The sequence below is a fragment of the Protopterus annectens genome, chromosome 1.part0 (genome assembly GCF_019279795.1).
Source record: "Protopterus annectens isolate FY-2018-M chromosome 1.part0, PAN1.0, whole genome shotgun sequence".
In the NCBI taxonomy this organism is placed as follows: Eukaryota; Metazoa; Chordata; order Ceratodontiformes; family Protopteridae; genus Protopterus; species Protopterus annectens.
This window is the reverse complement of record NC_056725.1, coordinates 148,592,806-148,616,384: the sequence shown is the minus strand read 5'-3', so window position 1 is coordinate 148,616,384 and position 23,579 is coordinate 148,592,806. Positions and strand designations below refer to the sequence as shown.

The following is a 23,579-nucleotide window of genomic DNA, read 5'->3' as shown; positions in this document are numbered from 1 at the left end:
AGCGAGAACACACACTGACTGGCGCAAAATAATAGCGTAAACACACTGACCCTTTTTTGGCTCAAAAACAAAACTAGAAGGATGCTTTGGCGCATGCGCACACTGACATTAGCGTTACAGGTCACGGGAGCAAAAAACACAAAACAAAAAAAGTGTTTTCGGGCATGCGTACATCGATGTTGCAGTTAGAGGTTGAGGGACGCATGGAAGAGCTCTGAGGGCTACATGCGGCCCACGAGCCACAGGTTGGACACATCTACTTTACAGCAAAATAAGCCAGTAGAGGCTCCTCGAGCCAACAATAAGCAAGCATCAGTAGCAGTTCATAGCCCTTCTTTTTTAGCATTTGCATAGCACCAGGGTTTTTTGAATTATTTACATAGCTGCTCCATTTATCAGATGCCATGGGTACTGTCTGCACATTCTGGATGTTTACTAAATGGCACAAAGTTAATATAGTAATATGTGCGAGCATATTTATCTATCTGTCAGTATGTAGCACATATATACATGTATATCTTATACTTACATATTAGGACATGTAATATTTGGCTACCATTTCTACTTTGGGACTACCTTGAAGTACACCTGCTTAACACCTCAAGTCTAGTTTACAACCATTTTAATATCTTATCACCTGTTATACCATCATACAGTAAATAAACACAGACAATCCCAGAAGTGTACTCTTTTCTAGGTGTTGCACACCCTACACTGCCCATGGAGAGCTTTGCTCAAATACCCTTGTCCGTAAAATATACCGCCTGTGAGGTTATGCCATACTGGAAGAGCAGAGATGTAACTTGTTTCTCTTCCATTTTCTACAAGCCTATGAACATATAGGTAGTATATTTACAGATTAAAGGTATAGGGCTGTCTCTATTATGGGGTGCCCAGGCACATACAGTCATCTGATGAACCATTTTAGAGATAGATGGGGTGGGACCTTCATTGTTGGGAAAATGAAGTAAAACAGCCATATAGTAGTAACAAGGTTGTTGCTGTAAACTATTCCATCTGATCATATAAACTTGTGTTTGCCATGCTTTCTTTATTTTCAATTTGTTCAAGTCTTGAAAGGATTTAACCATTGTAGTACAGTAGTTTAACCATCATTGTGAAAGGGTTTCCTGATTTTGTTCTACCTGCTTTTAATTTCTGCTGGAAAAGATCTTACTCGATTTTAGTAATTAATTCTAGCCACCTACACATTTAAGTTATTCGTATTTTCACCACATCCACCTCAATACTTAAATGTAATTTAGAAGTGCTGAGTTCCCCTAGAAGCCTCAAACTTTTAATATTGCAGATTTGCCGATTCTGATCTCCTTATATTTTTGGAGTCACTTATCAATGAGAACCCCCAAAGCACACAATTATAGTTTTTAAATTCTTCATATGTAGAGGTTCATGGTTTATAGTGGAATTGAACTGAACAAAAGCAGGCAACTGTGTCTTACTTTATTTCTTGTTGTCAAGGCTTAGAGTTACATATTTAATCTCACGGAGCATCCACGATCCTTGTTTAAGTAGGGAATAATGACATTTGTGTGGAGTATCTGTACAAATCTTCACTGAATTATATTTGATGGGATTCATACCATGTAAAAATATCTTCTATGCTTAAAAATATATGTTTAACGATATTATGAAGCACTGATGTTACACAGCCACACAATTTAGCAACATATCTCATAGATTTGATCAGCAAAAGGTGAATGTATTAAATTAAGGTAGTTTCCTTTTAGGCGTCTTGTGCATATATGGGGGGAAGAATTATTAGTTAATATTACAAGGACTATAGAAAAACTTGGCAGCTTCCCCTCTAGAAGTTCATTAAGTATAAAGGGAAGAGGCTTGGAACCAGCAATCTTTCTCTATGAATACAGACATTTTTTTTGGGGGTGGGGGTGGGGTGTGGGGGGTGGGAGAGATGAATACAATGGTACCGAGTTAGTGCCAGTTGTACTGTACTGGGAACTTGTTTATGTGCTCATGTCTGTCAATGACATCTGCTGAAAGAAAGATTTGTGATCAGAGAAAATAATTCCACATTTAAAGCATAGCATATCATGTTGGCAGTTTCAGAAATTATAATTAGGGACGATGATAATTATGTAATCAGGTTTTATGTTGTATTGAATATAGTTGACATTCAGCTGACATATTTTCTTTTTTTAGAACCATCAGCAAGATTACATAAAGCTTTAAAACAAAATGGTAAGTTTATTTTTCCATTTGTTGAAATAAATGAACTTAAAAGTAATTAATAACAGTTCACTGAAATGTAACAATTGAATGAAATTATATTTTCATTTATCTTGCAGAGGGAAGTCCAGATATGAAAAAGGTAAAAAAAAAATACATATTTTTATCTTCAGTGCTGTGTTTAAAGTATCATTTCTACTTTTATTTCATAATGTGGCAAAGTGGTTAGCAGTGCTGTCTCAGGGCAGTTGGTTCTCCTGTTCATTTCTTGACTGAGTGCTTCTTTACATGGTCTACCTGAGTGCTGCAATTCCTTCTTGCTTTGTAAAGACATATTTAGGTGAACTGGGCATGCTCCAAATTGCCCATGGGCATTCAAGGTGTACTTGTGTGTGAAAGGATAGGTTATACACACTCTGTAGCCCTGAAATTAATTAAATAGATAATCAGAGAATGAATGCTTAATTTAATGGCATAAAAGAAAATCTCATTGAGTGTTAGTCCTTATGTTTTTGATAAAAGTAGTCATTTACTTTTTTTGCAGCGGATTAGCATAGAGGGCACACTTCTGGCCCAGGCTGCTAAATTAGGATCCAGTGAAGGCATCCTCAGCTCCCATAGCAACCAGAATGCATTGCACCATAGCAGTTTGGTCAATCAGTCCCAGGAATCCCTTGAACCATCATATCATAGTGATCTGGAAGAAAGCCTTCAGTTGCAAAACATGGAACATACAGACACAGAAGATGATGAAGAGGCTTTACAGGTAACAGAGTATTGCTCTTAATCTAAGTATTTGACTTTTTTAAATACCAGGATTTAATTTTCAGGATGGTTATGGCATCTGTCATTTATAAATGGTAAAATGTAAACTGTACACCTAAAATTCTACAGTAATAGAGGTATGATATGTGCTTCCATACATTTTTTTTCAAAAACTTTGTTTCATTGTTCAAAAGCATGAACTGTACTGCAAGACTATATGAGCTCTTTATCCATATGCAGAAACCACAACAAATGTTATTTCCATTCATGGAAAATAAAGTGAAATATTCTTTTTTGCCTATTACTCCTCGACATCGGACATCATAGAGATGTTCTTGCTAAAACATAAAGGCCATAATGGAGTTACAGAGGATTTAGCCATGCAACAAGCAGCATCACAGGACAGTCAGGATGTCCAACAGCACTGTGAATCTTTTTCATAGTACTGCTAAAGCTTCTTTGGCATTTGTTAACATACTGGAAAGCTACCACATTAAAATCTAAAGGTTAGTTAGTGATTGCTGAAGCATATTGTGTACTTCCAAATAACAGATTATTAGTGTGTAATACAATTGTGGGATTTTGCTTTCTGTTTCTCACTGCAAGACTCAAGACCTGTACATAAGCTCTTTAATGGCTATGAAACAACACTTTCCTGCTGCCCTGCCCTCATCAGAGACACTTCATATTGACTTTTTTATTAATTTGCATATTGGACTGCTATGCTAACTCTGCAGCTAAAGCAACAGTGTTGTGCTTGCATATGCATGCAAACCAAACACAAAAAATGATCACAGGTAAGAAACATTGTAGCATTTTGCTTCACTTTTAAATCAGGTTTATTGCTCTTTCACTCTCAGTTTTATCAGAAGTGCTAACAAATGATTGAAACCGATTTTACCCAGCCCTCACATTCTGTAAATACAGGCCTTCCGGTTTAACAACAATATAAAATTGGGGTATGTATAAAATGTACAGTTATTGAAAGACTCAGTCAGATAGTTAACTACTACAAGAAGAGGAAGAAAGGATTCTGGGAAACAATTGCTACATCATAATTTAACACAGTTATGTAACACAGTTTGAATGGTATTTGTTAAAAACTGAAAGGACATTATACTGTGTGGCAGTAAAGGTTGACTTGAGAAGAATATGCCATTTTTTTATGGCATATGCTACAGTAATGTGGTTTTGGCTAGAATACTGTGTACAGTGCTGGAGGCCTTACAAACTAGCACTTAGAGTGTTTCTGTAGTTAAAAGCCATTAACTTGGCAAATAAGTTGTTGGGCAAAGTAACTAGATGGAGCATACACACTTAGTAGGAATGATAAAACAGTGATCTTGATATGAATGTGAGGTATTGTAAGAGTATACTGAGAAGAGTTAAGCAGGACAGAATGAAGGGCACAAGTAGTTGCTGAGAGGTGGAATATTCATGCACTGCCTAACATAGCAATGGTGGCTGGCCTTTAGACAATGCTGCGGATCTGGTCCTGCTGCATGCGACATTTCTTTACATCATGAGACAATGAAAGTAGTTACTGATATCCTCAAGGATGCACAGTTGTGAGGGTTTTTCAACTTCATTGATTTATTAATGAATCAGTGGCGTTGAATTGAATGATTTTTCCAAACATCGTGTAAAAAGCAGGGTTCACATTATAGCAACTGCTTGCCCTGGTGCTTCTGTAACTATGGAGCCAGATCTCTGAAAACCTGGCTACAAAGGGTGTTTCAGGATTTATGCAAACAATAACATTTTGTCTGCTTGACAATAGTATTTTCTTTCTCCCCAAGTAAAAGTGGTAGAGCATCAACTGTTTATATATATATATATATATATATATATATATATATATATATATATCTATAAATAAATGTATTGTTCACGGTCTCATACTTTGTTATTTTCTAGCTACAGACAAAAGGCTGTCGAAAACGACTAAATAGCCGTGGTTCACAAAACATTGAAAAACGAAGAAGCCTTAACCTGAGCACAGGCACAACTCAGGTAGGTACCAGTTTGCTAAAATACTTATGCCACTATTTTTCCTATTTAGTATTGTTATTGCAATAGATGCCTTGATTAAAAACAAATTGTTTTTCATGTTTTAAATGTAGTAAATCAAAAGAGCAATGTGGCGCACAGGTGGACACAACAGTTATTTTTCGCTTTTGTCGGTAGTCAACCTTAAGACTTCTTCAGAATCAGGATTCTGAAGAAGTCTTAAGATTGACTACCGACAAAAGAACTAAATAAATAACTGCCTTTAACAGAGCCAAATTGGGTAGGGTCCAGTGTCTGGAAGTTCCCAGTGTCTCTGTTTATGGGTTCCATGATGATTCACTCCATAGCTTTGCAGACCAGGCTAGTCAGGCTTATAGGGCCGATAGTTACCAGGTTCTGTTGTGGCACCACCTTTGTGGAGTGGGATGACTGTTGCTGTACACCATTCTTTGGGTACATAGCCTGTGGTAAGGCTGAGTTTGAACAGTGAATTTAGGCGAGGGTTTAGTTCATTTTGGAGCTCGTGTAAGACGCAGCCTGGGATACCATCCGGTCCCATTGATGCTGTGTTTTTAGCTTGGAAAAGTGCTGTTTTTACCTGTGTGTCTGTGATGTCTGGGGCTCTGCATTCTTCTGGGATGGACACGGGCCCTTTTGGGGGTGAGGGGGGAGGTGAGGTTTGCACTGAACCTGTCTACCAGGATGTTGGCAATGTCAGTTGGTTCAGTGTATTTTTTGCCATTTTGCACTAGCTCAGAGCATATCTGTGAGTTGCCACCTAGATTCTTGACATAGCTAAAGAAGGCTTTGTGATTATCTTTAGAGTCTTTGGCAATTTTTCTTTCGAAACTGGCCTTAGATGATTTTATGAGGGATTGTAGTTTCTTGCTAATTTTGATCAGTGATGCCTTTCCTTTTTGGGATTTTGCTCTATCATGTAATAGTTTCCTCCTTCTGTTGTATAGCTTATTTATGGCCAGGGACCACCAGACTGGTTTCCTCCTTTTGGAGGAGTGAGTCTTGGTTTAACTTGGGATGGCTCGATCCATGCATTCCTGTAGATGCTCATAGCATTATTTGAAAAGGATTATGCAGTTTGGGCAGAATTATCCTTTAGCAAGGAGGCTTTGAAACTTTCCACCTCAGTCTTGAGAAGTGTAAAGTTGGCTTTTGAAAAGTTTTTCATAGTGGTTTCCTTGACTTGGGGTAGGGTTGGGATGTGGATGTCCAGTGTGATTAGTTTATGATCTGATCTTACCAGCAAGGGGTTTAGCTCTGGTGTGGAGCACTGATCCCCCATGTTGGTGATGATCAAGTTCAATATGTTGTCACCTCTTGTGGGCGTGGTGACCAGCTGTTCCAGGGCGTTTGAGTTTATAAACTCTAGGAAGCGTTGGGCAAAGGAGTTTGTACTTGAGTAGTTATCCCAGTCAATGTTTGGGTAGTTGAAATCTCCCAATACCATGTTGTGAGGTAGGACCTTTATATTTTCCAATGTTCTCAGGAATGTTGAGTGGGGGTCCTGAGACAAGGTAGGTGATCTGTAGCAAGCTATGATCTGAAAAGCAGCTTTTCCCACTGTTAGTTGCACATGGATGGTCTTCAAGGCCTCATGCTGTGCTACTAACCTGGAGGTGTGGGTATCCTTTATGAAAATGGATACACCCCCTCCTTTTATATTTCAGTCCGGGTTCTGGGGCCGAAAGGTATGGTATGAGTTGTAGCCTGGTAGTGTTGGGGTGCTCTCTGGAGCCATGAACCATGCTTCTGTTACTGCACTATTATCAATTTTCTCCATGCTAAGGAGTGCCTCAAGTGCGTGCATTTTGAGGTTTAGACTTCTGGCATTGAGTAGCATTACCCTCAGTTTCTGGTTACTTGTGTTGTTTATTGAGGTGGGTTTGTCTTTTGAGCCTTGCCTAAAAAAGGCACTATGGGGGTGGCAAGAGATATACACTATAAGTTGAATATCTCCAGAGCTAGAGATGGTTTTGCTAGGGGCATTCTTCATGACTTCCTAGAATGCTCTTCTGTTCCTTCCTCCTCCTCCCAAGTTTCTTCCAGAGCTTTGGCACTCTCCCTAATGTAAAGAATACTGCAGTAAGGAATACTCAGCAGTGAAGGAAAGGACAACTACTGTTATGGTAAGATTTTACACCACTGTTCTTTTATGCTGTCTTCATCTGATTTTTCTTAACACTAAGTTAGAGTCTGAAATAATTTTTCATTTTCATTCTTTTATCTCGTTAGAGCTCAGGTGAACCATCAGCAGAGGAGTCATCTCAAGTGGGTACAGATTCTGTCACTTCTCGATCTTCAGAACAGCATTCTAAACATTCTGAAGGTCGTCATGTTCTTAGAAGAATTGCTGCTTTAAGAAGTATATGGACAGACCACCAGATCAGACAAGCTTTGTTTCCCAGAAGGCATTTCCCACGACAGAATGAAGATGAGGATGATGACTACCAAATGTTTATGCCTACAGAGGCTTCATCGAATTTTGACTTGAGCAGGCTACGAGATGAAGATGGTAGTTCCAGCAGACCGTGCAGTTGGCATGTTGAAATGCCTCAGCAGAATGATGTCTCTCACAGTAATCGCAGGCCAGTTAGAAGAGCTAGCAGTGTAAGGGAGGGTCACTGCCATTCTCGTGTGTTAACTGTGAAGACAAATGATGCTTCTCTGCTTGGTGCTCAAAGACTGTCAAGTAGTTCTCCAAGAATTGATGGTAGCACCTCAAACTTTTATATTGAACCCAGAGAGGAACTGACAATTGATGATATTGAAAACGTATATGATAATATCAGTTATGAGGATCTGAAAATGATGGGCCTTACTAGACGGCGGAGTGTGGATGGGTCATCACAAGAGCTTAGAAAGGACACTGTTCAAAAGGGTGCTGAGAAAACAGATCATGGTTCAACATTATTGGAAAGAAAAGATAGTTGGAAAAATGCCCATACATTAGAGCACAGAGGGGAGTCCTACTCTAAACCTTCTACTCCAGTAAACCATTCATCACATTTTGATTTGAAAGTGGGTGAAGAGAACATATATGATACAATAGGTCCTCCAGAAGAAGCCCAATTGTCTTGGAAGCATTCCCGCAGCAGTGAATGCAGTAAAATAAATAGTTTTTTGGGATTTGAAGCTGATTTTGCCTGTTGTGATAATCTAAGTCGTTTCATTTCTCAAGACAGTCTGCAGCTAAGTGAAGATGATGCTTCTGATCATCAGGTATCAATACAGAAAGGTAACTTGAGTTCAGTTGATAGTTCTTCTAACTCCGACTCCTTATCACACCGATCTGCAGCAGATAAACTTTCTGAGGAAGTGGATGAGATCTGGAATGATCTGGAAAATTATATTAAAAAGAACAAAGAAAAGAAAAAAGACTGCCTACCTGTTGCCTTTCCTGTCAGCAGGGATGAGGTGAAGGAATTTGTGCATTCTGGTAGCACTCCTGACCTGTATAAGGACACCGCTTATTCATCATCTACACTATCTCTACCAAGTAATCCAAGGTTCACAAGAACAACAAATCCCCCTCCTTACCAGATAAGTAGTAGAAGCCATATATGTGAAGGTTTGGAGTCACTGAGAGATCCATCTTTAAGCCTTAGCCAAAGCTCCTTAATGAGTGAGTCAGCATTTGTAGAAAGTTCACTTACATCTGCCAGTAGCATTTTATCGACTGTTGATGCTGAAAACTCTGACCATGCACTGGAGTTTGCTGAGAAGGCCAAAAGTAAGGTTTTCATGATGGCTAGGCAGTACAGTCAGAAAATTAAGAAGGCCAACCAGCTGCTGAAGATAAGCAGCCCAACTCCTGATCAGTTGCCAAGCAGGCAGCAGAAGCAAACACACAAAGACCTTGCAGCAATTCTAGAAGAAAATAAACAAGGAGGACAAGCACTTGGTAAGTACAAAGCAGTTTACATTAAATTTTATGTGAAATCATAGTGGCTTATATTCTGCTGAATTAAGTATATTGTGGGCATAAAACTGTATTACATTACAGGTAGTACAGGTGATTGTAATACTACACTGAAGGATTTGAGTTTCTAACTGGCGGATTGATTTATTTGCCTCTTGGCCTAAAATGATAGATAAAAACATCTATTTGATACAAAATGTTTAGAAATGAAAGAGATGTCTAATTTAGAATAGCTGTGATTTTTAGAAAACTCTGAGAAAATGTAAAATTATCTAAGTAGTTTACATATAGACAGAGAAGGTGTTCCCTGTGTACATTTTTTTGCTCTTTTTTACTCTTGTCTGCCAGTCATCCACCCCTCTCTGAGACACTTGCCCTGTTGTCCCCCCCCCCCCCTGTCAGGTGAGGGCTAACCAAGAGAGAACATCATTCAAACAGCTTAATGAGGGAAGTTTTTAGTATTTTTCCACTTTGTGGTCTCTAAATCCACAGTGCATATCCTGTACTGCTACAGGATTTTGGGGTGTACTTGGCATAACAGCAAGATAACTCTTCATGTCTGCCCTTCCCCCTCTTAGATAGTGTTCCCACATGGTCTCTAATCTTCATCAGGGATTCTATCACAGGGACTGAGGGAGTTAGTTCCTGAACAATGCATTAATTCCGTCAATCGCTATTTCTGAAGAAAGGTGAGCTGACAAAGCCACATCACTCTTCCCTTTCAACGCACCATTACCAACAAGGACCCAGACGATGAATCAAGCTTGGGTCACCTATATAATAGTACAAGTAAATCACGAAGGCACGAAGTTCCTCCAAAAGGTTTATCATCAATATCAACATACAAGTGTACAAAAGCATAACTGTAACATTTATTACACTTTTTGAATGCTGTATGTATAAGTGAGATATTTAGAATTCAAAACTGTTAATGTATACTGTTTTATACTTAAGCAGAGTAACAGCTTGGTGTAATTAACTAATTTATTCAATGATTAGTATAAATTGTGTGACTACCAACACTCTGAGGAAGTCTTTACGACGAAACCTAGGTCAGTGTTGGTTCTTGCTGTGTTTTGTTGTCAAATAAACCTTTTGGAGGAACTTCGTGCCTTCGTGATTTACTTGTACTGTTGGACTGGTTATTTGGTTCGACCTATATAATAGTCATGGCTTTATCTATCTATGGTAATGGAACTGGCCAGCTGTGTATTTACTGGTATTATGTTATTAGAATCTCTTTTTAGTTCAATAGTAGGTACAACTACTACAGAAGTACAAGATTTTTTGTCTCAGAATGAATTTTCTTCCATACGAAAATGATCCCTACACTGCCACATGTCTGAGATAAGAAACCGGCCCACTCTCACCTTGTTTGGCATTTCTTTGCTGTTCAGATTGTTTGATGCAGACCATCTTGAATTTGTATGAAATGCCATAAAACTTTCCTTAGGAATTTGTCTCTTTGGCTCCATTGTCGCATGTCCCATTGGATTAAAAATTTTAGGCCAGTAAAAGTCTGTATAGCAAAGTGCTTGTAGCCCTGCTATCTCTCCTTCCTGCTTTGGGCATAAATCTTTTGTTTCTGAAAATACAGATTTGTGAAGATAGAGCACTGTTGCTGTTCTCAAGTAAACATCGAGACTGAATGGCTTGAAATGTGATACACCAGGGTAACAGCAATAGATGGAAATGATTGTGAGAAATGTGTGTGCTCTTAGCTCTAAAAGCACTTTCTGCAGCTCAGAGAAAGAGCTTATTATGCTGTCTGTGATCAAAGACTAAGAACATTGACATGCCAGAGTTGCTGTAAAGCAGTGCAAATATGACTGAAAATGCGGAAAGTAAACAGTAGTTCTGATTAGCACAACTAGTAAGGAAATAAGCACTGACAGAAGAATGTAGGGAGTGGATAATAATATAATTTTTTGTGGGGATAGAATGTATTGTGAGAAAGAGAATGTTTAGTCAAACAACAAAATCAGGTCTTTAGGGTTAGAACAAATTAAAAATTAGTAATTTTCATTTTGCATGAAGATTATATTGAATATAACAGCGAAACAAAATGAAAAACATGTCTGCAGTTTTTGCTCATAATGATTGTTGAAAAACAAATTAGATTAAGGAGAATCTAAGAAGGATTAGGTGCTTATTTTGCTAGCATTGAGACTAATCCAGATCAGGCAGAAGCACAGACAAAAATAAATGATTTTAAATTTAAAAACTAATGGTGTCAAAATTAAGAATAAAGAGAAGGCAGGTTAGTCAAAAAGAGAAATAAACTGAGAAAACTGCCAAGGAAGGCAGGGCAAGAGAGAGAAAGCAAATGCCCAGAATTTGAGGTGTATGGGTGTGGCATACAAGGATGATTGATGAAAGTGGCAAATGCAGATAGTCATGTAAAAGAGGGTGAAGAATTACTCTTAGCAACACAAAGTACATTGTGTCCTTGCCATTGTGATTGTAAAAGAAAATTGCACTTGTTTATCATAGTAGAATCGCAAAACACTTTTTCCTATAGGTGGAAAAGTGCACATTCTAAGTTGCATTGTGTTTCAGGAAACACATATTAATTGTGTGTGCGTGTGTGTGGGGGGAGGTTTGTATAGGTTTGTGGGAGGGATAGTAGGTTGTATGGGTTTATAAGGAAAGGTGGAAGTGCCATGATTTTTTGCAGCCAAATAATTTAATTCTGTACATTATTCAGTGCTGCTTCATGATGTCCAGCATAACTTTCACCCGTCCAGAATTTTTTTAAAATGTCCAAACTTTTGCCTAATATATTTGGTCTGTTTCCTATAAAATTTGAAGTTTTCTGGCAAACCGTTGGGCAGTTTGATGGTTGGCTGGAGGCACACAACAGCAGGTGAGTCGGAGAACATGGACAGACTGGTTATGCTATCCAACTAGGCTACTGTACTTGAGTGCTACCTTCATGTCTCCCATTTTTGAGAATTCATTTTTATACTACTCTGAAGACTCTTTCACTCTTTTCTGCAAAATCTAATCAAAGACACTATTAACATTTCTTCGGTTAAAAGTTTTCATTAAGAATTTCAGTTTCTCACTCTTTGAAGTGAGTGTCACTTGGGCTTGAACAGAATCCAAGCCTATTGAGCACTGCAGGAATTTCAGGTGCCAGAGTGTTAGAAATAAGGTCTTCAGGCTGCCTCCAGGTTACTGCACCTACATTTTCTGTATTCCTTTATTTTATGTATTTATTTATTTTAAATTTTTCTTGATAATCAGTTCTCATACTTCTCTGTTAATTTATCCACACTCCGTATAGCTCCCAACTGGTCCTTCCTTACCAGGCTACCCCCCCACCGAGGTAGCCTTGACACCTAGTGGACCCCTCACTACTCTGAGAGATGACCTTGAGTTACACATTACTACTGTCTAGGGAACAAGGTATCCTTAGGGAAGATATGAGATGCAGGACTAGAAGCCTTAATATGCAAGGAGCTAGTCTGGATCCCTAACTTGGGGAGTGGTGTGTAAAATGATATCACGACTCTTGCCACTACCCTTGTTAAGCAGGCATATTGCAAGACTCCTCGTCTCCACAACAGGGTTGCACAGGACTTTCCCCCTGAACTTTGCCATTGTGATAAGAGAGATGGGTGCTGGTAATTCCCTGCCCCCCCCCCCAGATTGACAGTGCCATCTATCCAATCCCATTCCTGAACTTAGGTTAGCAGCAGAACCGAGGGGATGCATGCTCCTCTGCTGTCATACTGATTCAGAGGTCTTTTACTTTAGCAAGCAATTTATTCTCTCTCTCTCTCTCTCAAACCTTCTCGGGGAAAGCTGAGAATTTGTAGTTTGGCAGCCTAGCAGGGGCATTATTTGATTGCCAGTTATTTCCTAAGGATAAATACTATCCTGGTTGATAGGCTGTCACTCGTATTTGTCATAAGTTGAAGTAAGCTGGATGAGTGTAAACTCTGCTGATCTTTAAGGCAGCCCAGAAATGGATTTCTTTTCTTTCTTTGAAAATATGAAACTCAACGCCTGCTTGCTAGACCTCAAGGCCTATAGTTAGTTGCCTTGGTTAATAAAACCATGTCCTGCAAAGGGAATGTTCAACATATCTTTCATTCATGTCAGTATTGCTGTCAGTTTTGACCCTGAAGAAAAATAAAAACAACTTGGATTATATTTCTGGTTTTAGTTACTTACAGGTAGGTTTATTTACCCATACTACAATTTCAGTAAAGCTTTCAAGTCCACATTTAAAGTCAAAGACTTTATTTGTAGCTATGTGTAAGTACAGAGACAAGGAGATGAGCAGTTGTGTAGGATGCCTGTGCACCTATAGAATGTGGCACGTTTACATAACATTCATTTGGCAACTGTCTCCTTTTCAGGAAGCCATTATTTGACAAATCTCAAAAAAGCCAAACAGTTGCAGAACAAAGCTTAGTTCATGAAGCCAACGCTGAATAACATATGAAATAAACCAAGCACTAAACAAGTGTTTAATAAAACAGAGCTTTCAGGTCAAACAAACCCTTCATCAGTGTATAAAATACTAACACATACCAACCATATTTATACTATCAAAAATCACACAGCCATTCATTATTCAATTAAACAATTAACATCCTAGTTAAGAACAATAATACAGATTTTAAAAGCATGGGTCTCTATTTCAAACACATTTGTTTATATCTTAGTACAGGTTTGATTTAAACCTGGTGATATATCTGCAGAGATGTATTATTCATTGATATCCCTTCATCTCAAATTTATTATTTAAATCTCCACTCCGTACATCTTTATATAGTCTATCACTCTGAAAGCGAATTTATGTGCATTACCATATTCAGTAATATGTTTGGCCAAGGAATTCGTATCACCCTTTTTCCTTATTTCTGAATGGTGCTCAGTTCTTCTTTCCTTCACTTTTCTAGTTGATTTCCCAACATAAAATGCCTGACCTCTATTACCGATAGACATTTATATTATTTTCATTGTAACACATGTTGCTGAACTTCAAAATCCATAATTCTTTTTAGTTGTTGGGTGATGAAAAATATTATTTTTATTAATAACATCACAACAATTGCATGGATCCTGCTATCCCAAACAGAACCAAGACACTATCCTCCAAAAATAGGAAGCCAATCTGGTGGTCCCCTGCCATAAGCAAACTGTACAACAGAAGGAAGAAACTGTTGCAAAAAAGAGCAAAATCCCATGAGTGGAGGAGCTCCCTGGTCAGACTCAGTAAGAAGCTGAGATCCCTTATAAGATCCTCCAAAGCTAGCTACGCAAACAAAATCGCCACTAAATCCAAGGACAACCACAAAGCATTCTATACCTATGTCAGGAACCAGGAACCTAGATGTCAACACTCAGATCTGCTCTGAGTTACAGCACAAAGGCACGAAAATTACAGAACCAACTGATATTGCCAACATCCTGGCAGATAGGTTCAGTGCTGACTTTACCCCCCTCTCACCCCTTAAAGGGCCCATATCTATACAGGAAGAATGCCAAGTCCCTGTAATCACAACTACGCAGGTAAAAGCTGCACTCTCTAAAGCCAAAAACACAGCATCCATGTGACCGGACAACATCCCAGGCTGCGTTTTACATGAACTTCAGAACGAACTGGCTCCCCACTTAAGCACCATGTTCAGTAATAGCCTCGCATCAGGCTTTGTGCCCACTGAATGGTGCACAGCAACAGTTATCCCACTCCACAAAGGGGGAGCCACCACTGATCCCAGGAACTATCGACCTATTAGCCTAATGAACCTGGTCTGCAAGGCCATGGAACGTATCATCATGGAACTCATAAACAAAGACATTGGTAACCTCCAAACTCTGGATCCCACCCAGTTTGGGTTTGTGAAAGGCAGATCATGCCTCCTGAACCTGATCAACTTCTTTGAGGCAGTCACCAAAGCCGTGGATGAGGGTAAGGTGGTTCACACAGCCTATCTTGACCTCGCCAAGGCTTTCGACACCATCCCCCATTCTGGAATTATAGCTAAACTCACTAAACTAGGTATAAATTCCTACGTCACAAGATGGGTTGCCAACTGGCTTACTGATGGAACCCACACTATAAAAGTTGTATACTCCAAATCTGAACTCAAAGCAGTGACAAGTGGAGTACCACAGGGTTCCGTCCTGGGACCTCTCCTGTTTGGTATCTACTTCTCTGAAGTACAAGCTAACACAGAAGGCCTCTGGCTAATGAAGTTCACAGGTGACTGCAAACTAGGAGCCATAATCAAGTCCTCAAATGATGTGGACATCCTACTGAAGGGCCTCACTGAGACAGATGCCTGGTGTCAGAGCCATGGCCTCAATCTCAATGCCAAAGAGAGCAGTGTCATCCCCTTTGGTAAAAACTCTGTACCCATGAGCTACCACATAGGCGGCAATCTACTTAACACCAAATGTACCTCACAAAGAGGATTACTGGCCTCAAACAAATGCCCTACACTGACTGCCTCAAAAAATTCCAGCTTTACTCCATAGCATATTGCCTATTCCGAGGTGATCTCTGACTAACATATAATGCTATGTCAAATCCAGAGCTGTTGGACATGCTACACCTAAAGAAATCCCAATCCCTCTGAGCTACATGCTCGAGGGACCTAAACCTTGTCACCACAATAAACAGGACACGGTGGAGGGATATATTCCTGTCCCAGAAACTTCCTATACTCTGGAACAAGCTACCCATCTATCTTAACACACATGTCCTTATAACATAGCTTCTGTTTTAAATTCTGACAGTTTCTATATGAAAAACTGGGTATCATACAAACTGTAGGACATAATTCTGGTAAAGATGTTAATATACACCAATTATTATTAATAATTCTTCTTACGTCAGAGGTAGCTCTATTATATGTTGTCACAAAACACAGTTTTCCTCTATCTGGGTTTGTGTTATTAATTTCAGAGGATGCTTCCATTGTGTTCATTAAAAAGTAGGGTTTTATATTTTATTCCCTACAGCCCAGAACATACTCAATTTCCATATCTAAGGACTCACTATTATAGCCCCTCTAGCCATTGTGTGATACCAGGAGAGCTAAACCAATGGAAGCAGCTGGATCACAAGTTGCTTGTTGTCCAGTGGTTTTTCCATCAGTTGGCTAGTGTGGGTGTGCAGTTGGCTAGTGTGGGTGTGCCAGTGTAGGGAAAGGCAGTGCAAAATATATGTTTGTGCCTTCTCTTTCTGCAAATCAGTTCTATTTTATGACCAGAGACAAGAGGTACTGATTGATATTAGAGGAATGCATAAATGACAACTGCTTCCATCAAAAACTTAGTTATGTACATGATGACATGGCATAACAGCCTTCAAGGGAGAATTGAAAACAAGAAATCACACAGTATGTATGAAAAACAGAAACAGGAAGCTGAGCACCTAATTGCATCAATTAAAAACAAATATGACATCTAAAAAAATTAGGACCATAATATGAACTAAAAATGTAAGATAAACCCTGTAAAAAATCAGGACCATAATGTGAACTAAAAATGTAAGATAAACCTTCTAAAAATATCATGACCATAGTATGAACTAAAAATGTAAGATAATCTCTCCGGTTACATTCATAGTTTAACCCGTATGATACTAAAGAATCGGATTTTAAAATAATCAAACTTTTCTTTGAAATACAAAAAAATGTGTAAAGTTTTACTAACTCTTACTTTCCACCAAACATGTTCTAATACAGTCGTCTTCAAATCCCCACAACAATTATGTTTTTGCAGAAAGTATATAGTAAGTAGGACACTCATCCTGTTGGGATATAGGTGTGTCAAATGTTCAGAACATATGGAGAATAATAGTGTTCCCCCGTGGTCATTACTCATTTTGTCCATATGAGGCTTGTATGTTTGAGAAAGTCAAAGGCAAGGAGTTTGATGCTAATGGACTTAATAATTGATTATACAAGGTATGATCTGTTCTATACTGTCTATGTGAGCTGTTTTGTTTTGCAGAAATGGAAGATTTATTTAAAATTATTTTACTGGCATGTATTTGAAGGCAAACAGTTTGGGCTAGAATTGTTTAGAATCTTACTGCATATATATGCCCTGTAAATGAGAGACGACATAGACCCCATAAGTTCAACTTAACTATGTTCACATCCATATCAGAAATGAGGAAAACAATCCCCAGTGTCATTTATTCTTTCATTAAGGATTTACTCCCTCATATCCCTTTATCACTTTAGAGGCAATCAAGGTTGAAATCCAAATCAAGATCCTTTGCCCAGTGTTAGTATTACTGTGACATTACCATGAAGGATAACTGCCGTAGACCATCTGTTGATATGTTTCAGAAATGTTATTTGAAAGTGTTTTAAAAACATGCAGGCACTTGTGTGTACTGGGATGGGCAAAAAGATTTGTATATTGTTTTCTTATTTTCATAGATTTGCACTAAGCTATCGACCACCAGGGTGTTAGTAATGAAGTAGATAAGGGCTGTGCATGGGGAGGGTGTGGGATTGTTAGTTTGGGATTAGTTAACTTACTGTTGGCCTCTGTTGATCTGAGACATGGAGGTTAGACCAGGAGAGAATTTGATTTCCCATATTATTGTTAACCCTTCTATCATCCCTTTTCTCTCTTCCTATGAGAACAAGAGTTACCTTGGCTTCCACTACCCTAGCTTCAGAACCTCAACATCTCCACTAATGCACAAAAACCATCACCTTCCCCCCTCCCATATACTCAACTCACCAACCCCAGTCAACTATGTCCCTTCTAGACCTAGATACATTTGTCCTAAACCCAGGCTCTATTACAGTACCCTACTCAGAATCGGGAAACTCATAACTAAGTTAAAAAACAACCTCACTGTGAATGGCGACATCCACCCAAACCCTAGCCCAACCCATACCTTTGACACTAAAACCCCCTCTAATTCCCCTATCAGCATCGACCCATCAAACCGACCCCCTGACTACTTGTTGGCTGCCAGCTCAACATTAGGAGTGTAAACAACAAAATCCAACACCTACATGCCCTCCTGGCAATGCACTCACCAGATATACTAAGTCTTACAGAAACATGGCTAAAACCTACCACCAAGGACAATAAAATTCTATCACCAGGGTACAATATGTACAGACTAGATCATTCCTATAAAAAAGATGGAGGTGTAGCAGTACTTTATAAGTCCACCTTATCCATCACCATAGATACCCTACAACCCCCCCAATTTAGTAACGCTGAAGTTATCATCATAAACCTACATATTAATAATCACAAAAGCATAAACATTGTTTGTGTCTATATTTTCCCCAGGGAAGAACACAGACACCCTTGAAGATTTCTTAAGCTGGCTGTCTAACAGCCACCCACAAGAAACCATTGTCCTCGGGGATTTCAATATTGACTGGAATGCCTGCTCCTCTAAATACCCCACAACTCATGCAAACCTTCATGGGTTTACCCAAACCATATCCTCACCCACTAGGTCAAGTAAGACACAAAATAAAGACAGTACCCTGGACTGGATACTAGTCAACTCCCCACATCTCTGTACATCAGGCACCCTACCTGATGATCTAAGTAATCATTGCCTCACCTGTATACTCAAACGTAAGGTTAGCCTTTGCTACCAACTCTATAAAAATATAAGAAGCAACAAAAATTTTGATCTCAATAAGTTTAACAATGAACTAAAGGTATGTAATTGGTCAGCCCTAAAATACCTCCCCCTAGATGAAGCTGTCACCTACTTTAACACCAAATTCCTCACTGTACTCAATTATCATGCCTCCACATGTACCATTAGAACCAAGGTCAGTGTTGCACCTTGGATTACTAAAGATACAAAATCACACTCAGGAATAAAGCATTGGCCATCTATCGCACAACTAAAACCTTGCCAGACCAACTTAAATTTAGACAACTAAGAAATGATGCCCAAAAATCTATAACTATAGATAAAAAGAATTACTACCGTAAACTACAGCAAGTACACCAAAACAAACCACAAAACTTCTGGCCAGGAATTCATTCACTCCTCCACCCAGGCCAGACCACCACCCCACCCCCCTCTGCCACCAAACAAAAATCCCCAGAGGATATAGCTAACTCTTTTAACACCTTCTTCACTGAAACTATCCAATCATTGGCTAGCCAGCTCACTCCCACCAGCGCTAATCCAAATACTACCAGTACGTATACCAATACATCCTTTCCTTATAGCCAGTGTCCACTCAACTCATTATGGCCCTGCTCAGGAAACTAAGACCCACCACTCTGGCAGCTGACCTCCTCCCAGCTGACTACCTACAAAAGGCAGCAGAGGCAATTGCATACCCCATCTCAATGCTAATCAACCGAACCATATCAGAAGCCTCCAACCCCATCATATGGAAAATCTCACGTCATACCTCTTCATAAGGGGGGCAGTTCCACTGAACTGTCTAACTACAAGCCCATAGCTATTTTGTCTCCACTAGCTAAAATTATGGAGAAGTGTGTTCATATTCAACTCATGAAATATCTCACACGAAACAAGCTACTATCCAACTCTCAACATGGCTTTAGGCCAAATCACAGCACTACATCAGCCCCCCTCTCTTTTACTAACATTATAAACCACAACAATAACAAACTTACCTCTGCAATCTTCCTAGACCTCTCCAAGGCTTTTGACATGGTCGATCACAAAATATTAATGAACACCTTGAAGGCCTTCACATTAGACAATCAGGCAGTCCTATGGATTGATTCCTACCTACAAAGCAGGCAGCAAGCTGTCCTGTGGCAGGATAAACTATTCTCATGCCTCCCCATCAGACTAGGAGTCCCCCAGGGTTCAATACTAGGTCCCCTTCTCTTCTCCATCTTTATAAATGAAATTATCACAATCATACCAGCGGCTGCCTGCATTCAATATGCAGACGACTCCACCTTGATTTGTTCTGCCACCAACCCAACAAATCTTGCCACAATAACTCAAGATACCCTTAACTTGGTTGAAAAATCGCTACTAAACCAACATCTAATCCTAAATCCCAACAAAGCTAAGTTACTCCTCTTCGCCCCTACACGTAGGTCCACCTCGCCAACCTTCAGTATAACAGTTAGTAATGGGACCATTATCTCCCCAGATACTCAAACTAAACTCTTGGGTGGCACAATCTAAGGTTTGACGTGCACATCAATCAAACTAAAAACTATCAATAAAAAATGTGGCTCTCTCTAAAGGATCAAATCATACCACACCCCACCCACAAGAATTGCAATCGCCCACTTCCATCTGCTATCTACCCTTCTCTATGCCTCTCCTCTTTTCTCTTACCTGAACAAAACTGATCACAATAAATTATCATCTTGTTACAACCATATCGCCAGAGTTGCTACTGGCACACCCTACCGAACCCACCTCTGCCACAACCCAAATGCCCTAGGCTGGCTCGAACTACTTCACCTTCTACAACTCAACCAGCTCATAGTTGCCCATAAACTCCTCCACTGGTCAGAAAATACCCCTGCCCTAAAAAATTTGATCTGCCCCTAGAGCAGCAATCGACCACTCCGCTCCTCCACCAAACTCCTAGTTCAAACAGTAAAATCCAGCCACGCTGCTTGTGACTCTCTCTTTGCTAACTCTGTCGGAAAGATATGGAACTCACTACAACCAGACCTGAACCTAGAACCTTCACTAACTGTATTCAAAACCAAGATCAACTATTACTTTAAATCACACTGGATATGTCCCTGCACCAACCCTGACTAACACCCGGTCCATCTCACATGCCTCTCCTCTATAAGTGTCCTCTCTTCAGTCACCCCTGTCTATATCACAATGGCCAAAACCATAACTAAAACTACTCGTATTCTTCATCCTGAAGGTAATATGTTGTTACTACCTGTTTATACATTCTTGCACTGATATGTGGCATTGTATTGCTTTGTTTTGTAACCTATGAGTAAATGTAACTTGGGTGTATATGCCATACACCAACTGTTCTGATAATTGTATTGTGTGCATGTACCTTGGAGCTTTTCTCCTCAGGCCTCCACTGAAAATGGCCATTAATCCAGTCGGACCATCCCAGTTAACAAATGTAAAATAAATACAATGAACAAGGTTTCACTTAAAAACGGTCAGGGATGAACTGGAATTCATGTTGATGGGGAGCATGTTCCATAGTGTGGGGATCCTATGAGACACACACATCAGTCTCTCCAACATGTTTGTTTATGTTGCAGGCAAAGTTCAGATCCATAGATCAAGTGTTCCTAGTACTGTTTGTTTTGTGGATGTGCAAGAAGTCTGTCAGAGATGGGTCTGATGATAATATGCCAGACAAAGATCACCCCTTAGTAACCTGTAGGAGAATGACTAAAGGGGCAGTTCCTTAAGGCAACCTTTGTAGAACCGGGTATTAATACCTTTGATTTTCCTAGTGAGAAACATTTGAGGGCATTCCAACTGCTGCAGGTGCCTGGTTAGGTACTTGCCAAATGGAGGCACTGTATTCGATGAGGAGTCCAATAATGTCTGAGTACAATGGTATTGTAACTTCCTTGGACCTAGATGCCATACCGTTGCTAATGAGTTGAGTGGCACTCTTGTAGGATGCTTGTTCCATAGGGGTAATCTATGATAGCTCTCAGTTTTCAGTGATCTGCAAACTTGGTGAGCCAGAGGCCTTTGACATTAGTCTTGACTTCTGAAAAATGGATGCCAAGCAGGGGCAGTCCCAACACAATGCTCTGGGGTACTCCACTGGTGATTAGTCTCCTGGTGGAAACAGGACCCAAAAAGTCAGGATTGGTGAGACTATCTGTGAGCCAATTAGCAATTCAGTGAGTTATGTAGGGATTTTATGCCTAGTTCTGAAAGTTTGTCAACAATATCAGATTGGGGTATTGAATCAAGGTCAAGATAGGTTGTGTCCAACATTTGTCCCATATCCATAGCCTTGGTGACCCTCTTGAAGTACTCTACCAGGTTCGTGTTATCTCAACCATGCCTTTGCAGTAGTCAAGTACACTTTCTCGCTAGCTTCTTCCATGCTCCACTATGTATGCAGCTTAACCACAAGCTAACGCGGGATGCACATAGTTATGAGCATGACAGGAAATTTTTCTTTTATTTTTCTTTTACAAACAATACATCCTCACATATCTCCCTTTATAATAGTCTTTGTATCAAGCTTTCTCTGTGGCTTGTAATTATCACTACCACAGGTTTGGCCTGTTAGTATCGCTACCACAATTTATAAGTAACCCATTGTTTGTATTTGGAGTGTAATACTACATGTGTTAATATGCTTTAAAATTGATTTAAATTTAAGAAAATAATTCAAATTTATTGTTAATGTATTGCAGTGTAACACCTACATTTCAATGCATTTCACGAAGTAAAAGGCAGTTTCCCGTGTTTGCATGCAATTTCACGGAGCATTTTAAAAACGGCTTTAACTGTTACATATACAGTCTTTGGAGGGAGGACAAGAAAGCAGGTCAGAAGCAAAAATACGAAAGTCAGACTATGGATCAAATCTTTTAATATATATTACACTAGTAGGCTTATTAACTAACTGACTGATCTGATTAAGTAAAGACCAACCCACTATATGCTGTGTGGATTTTGAATTTGATACTGGATCATTCACTGTGGAAAAAACTAAAGATTCAGTATTATAATATACTTGGTTGTGGTAATACGTCATTGTGAAAATCAGTTTGTGACTAAAATGATTATTTTTATGTTAAGATGGATTTTCTTTGCATAATTGTTCCACAGTTAAGCTGCATACACAATGGAGCATGGAAGAAGCTAGCGAGAAAGCATACTTGCGACTGCCGCAAAAGCGTGGTTGCGATAATACACAAGTACCCATTTGTCCCCTATCCATAGCCTTGGTGACCCTCTTGAAGTACTCTACCAGGTTCAGTAGGCAAGATCTTTCTTTGACAAAGCCAAACTGGGTGCATCCAGTGTCAGAGTGCCAATGTCCTTGTTGATCATTTCCATGTTAAATTATTCCATAGCTTTGCACATTAGACTTGACAGACTTATGGGTCTGTAGTCCCTGGGGTCAGTTGATGGTCCACCCCTGTGGAGAGGAATGACCATTGCGGCCCTCCATTCACTCGGTATGTAACCTGTTTTGCAGCTGTAGTTGAACATTGCTTCTAGTGGTCCTGCAAGGTCATGTTTGAGGCCATATTGTTGAGGCCCATTGAAGCAGTGTTTTTGGTCTTAGCGAGCACTGCCAGGACCTACTTGGGGGGATATGCTAGGGGTTATTTCACAGGAGGGGGTGGGGGTGAAATTAGAGCTAAATTTATTGGCTAGAGATCTGCTATATCACCCTGTTCAGTGAAGGTTGTGCCATTTACCACCAATTGTGTATACTGATGTGTGCTACTTTTAAGGTTCCTGACATAACTGAAGAAGACTTTTGTGATTGCCCTTAGCCTGAGAAGCTATCCTGACCTCATAATTGGCCTTGCTGGCTTTATTAGACCTCTTAATTTCCTGTTTAGTTGAATCAGTGGGCTCTTGTTTCGGTGAAAGTTGCTCTTTTTGATTTTTGCCATGAATTTTTTTCTTTTACTTGTGTATGATGTTAAGGTTAGGATTCTATCAGTGGGGTTTGTTCTTGGCGTTAGATCTGAGTTTGCTTCTGGTAAGTAT

General features: G+C 39.6%; 1 protein-coding gene across 4 annotated transcripts in view; it reads left to right on the top strand.

Annotated features, from left to right (window-relative positions):
• The window catches only part of PLEKHG1 (pleckstrin homology and RhoGEF domain containing G1), a 2,146,741-nt gene that overhangs the window by 2,118,087 nt on the left and 5,075 nt on the right, over nucleotides 1–23,579 (top strand). For all 4 annotated transcript variants that reach the window (XM_044090606.1, XM_044090581.1, XM_044090674.1 and 1 more), the window contains 5 exons: nucleotides 2,182–2,220; nucleotides 2,328–2,350; nucleotides 2,753–2,974; nucleotides 4,891–4,986; nucleotides 7,234–8,902. In XM_044090606.1, the coding sequence (XP_043946541.1) occupies nucleotides 2,182–2,220; nucleotides 2,328–2,350; nucleotides 2,753–2,974; nucleotides 4,891–4,986; nucleotides 7,234–8,902 (2,049 nt within the window). The remainder of the gene's footprint in view (nucleotides 1–2,181; nucleotides 2,221–2,327; nucleotides 2,351–2,752; nucleotides 2,975–4,890; nucleotides 4,987–7,233; nucleotides 8,903–23,579) is intronic.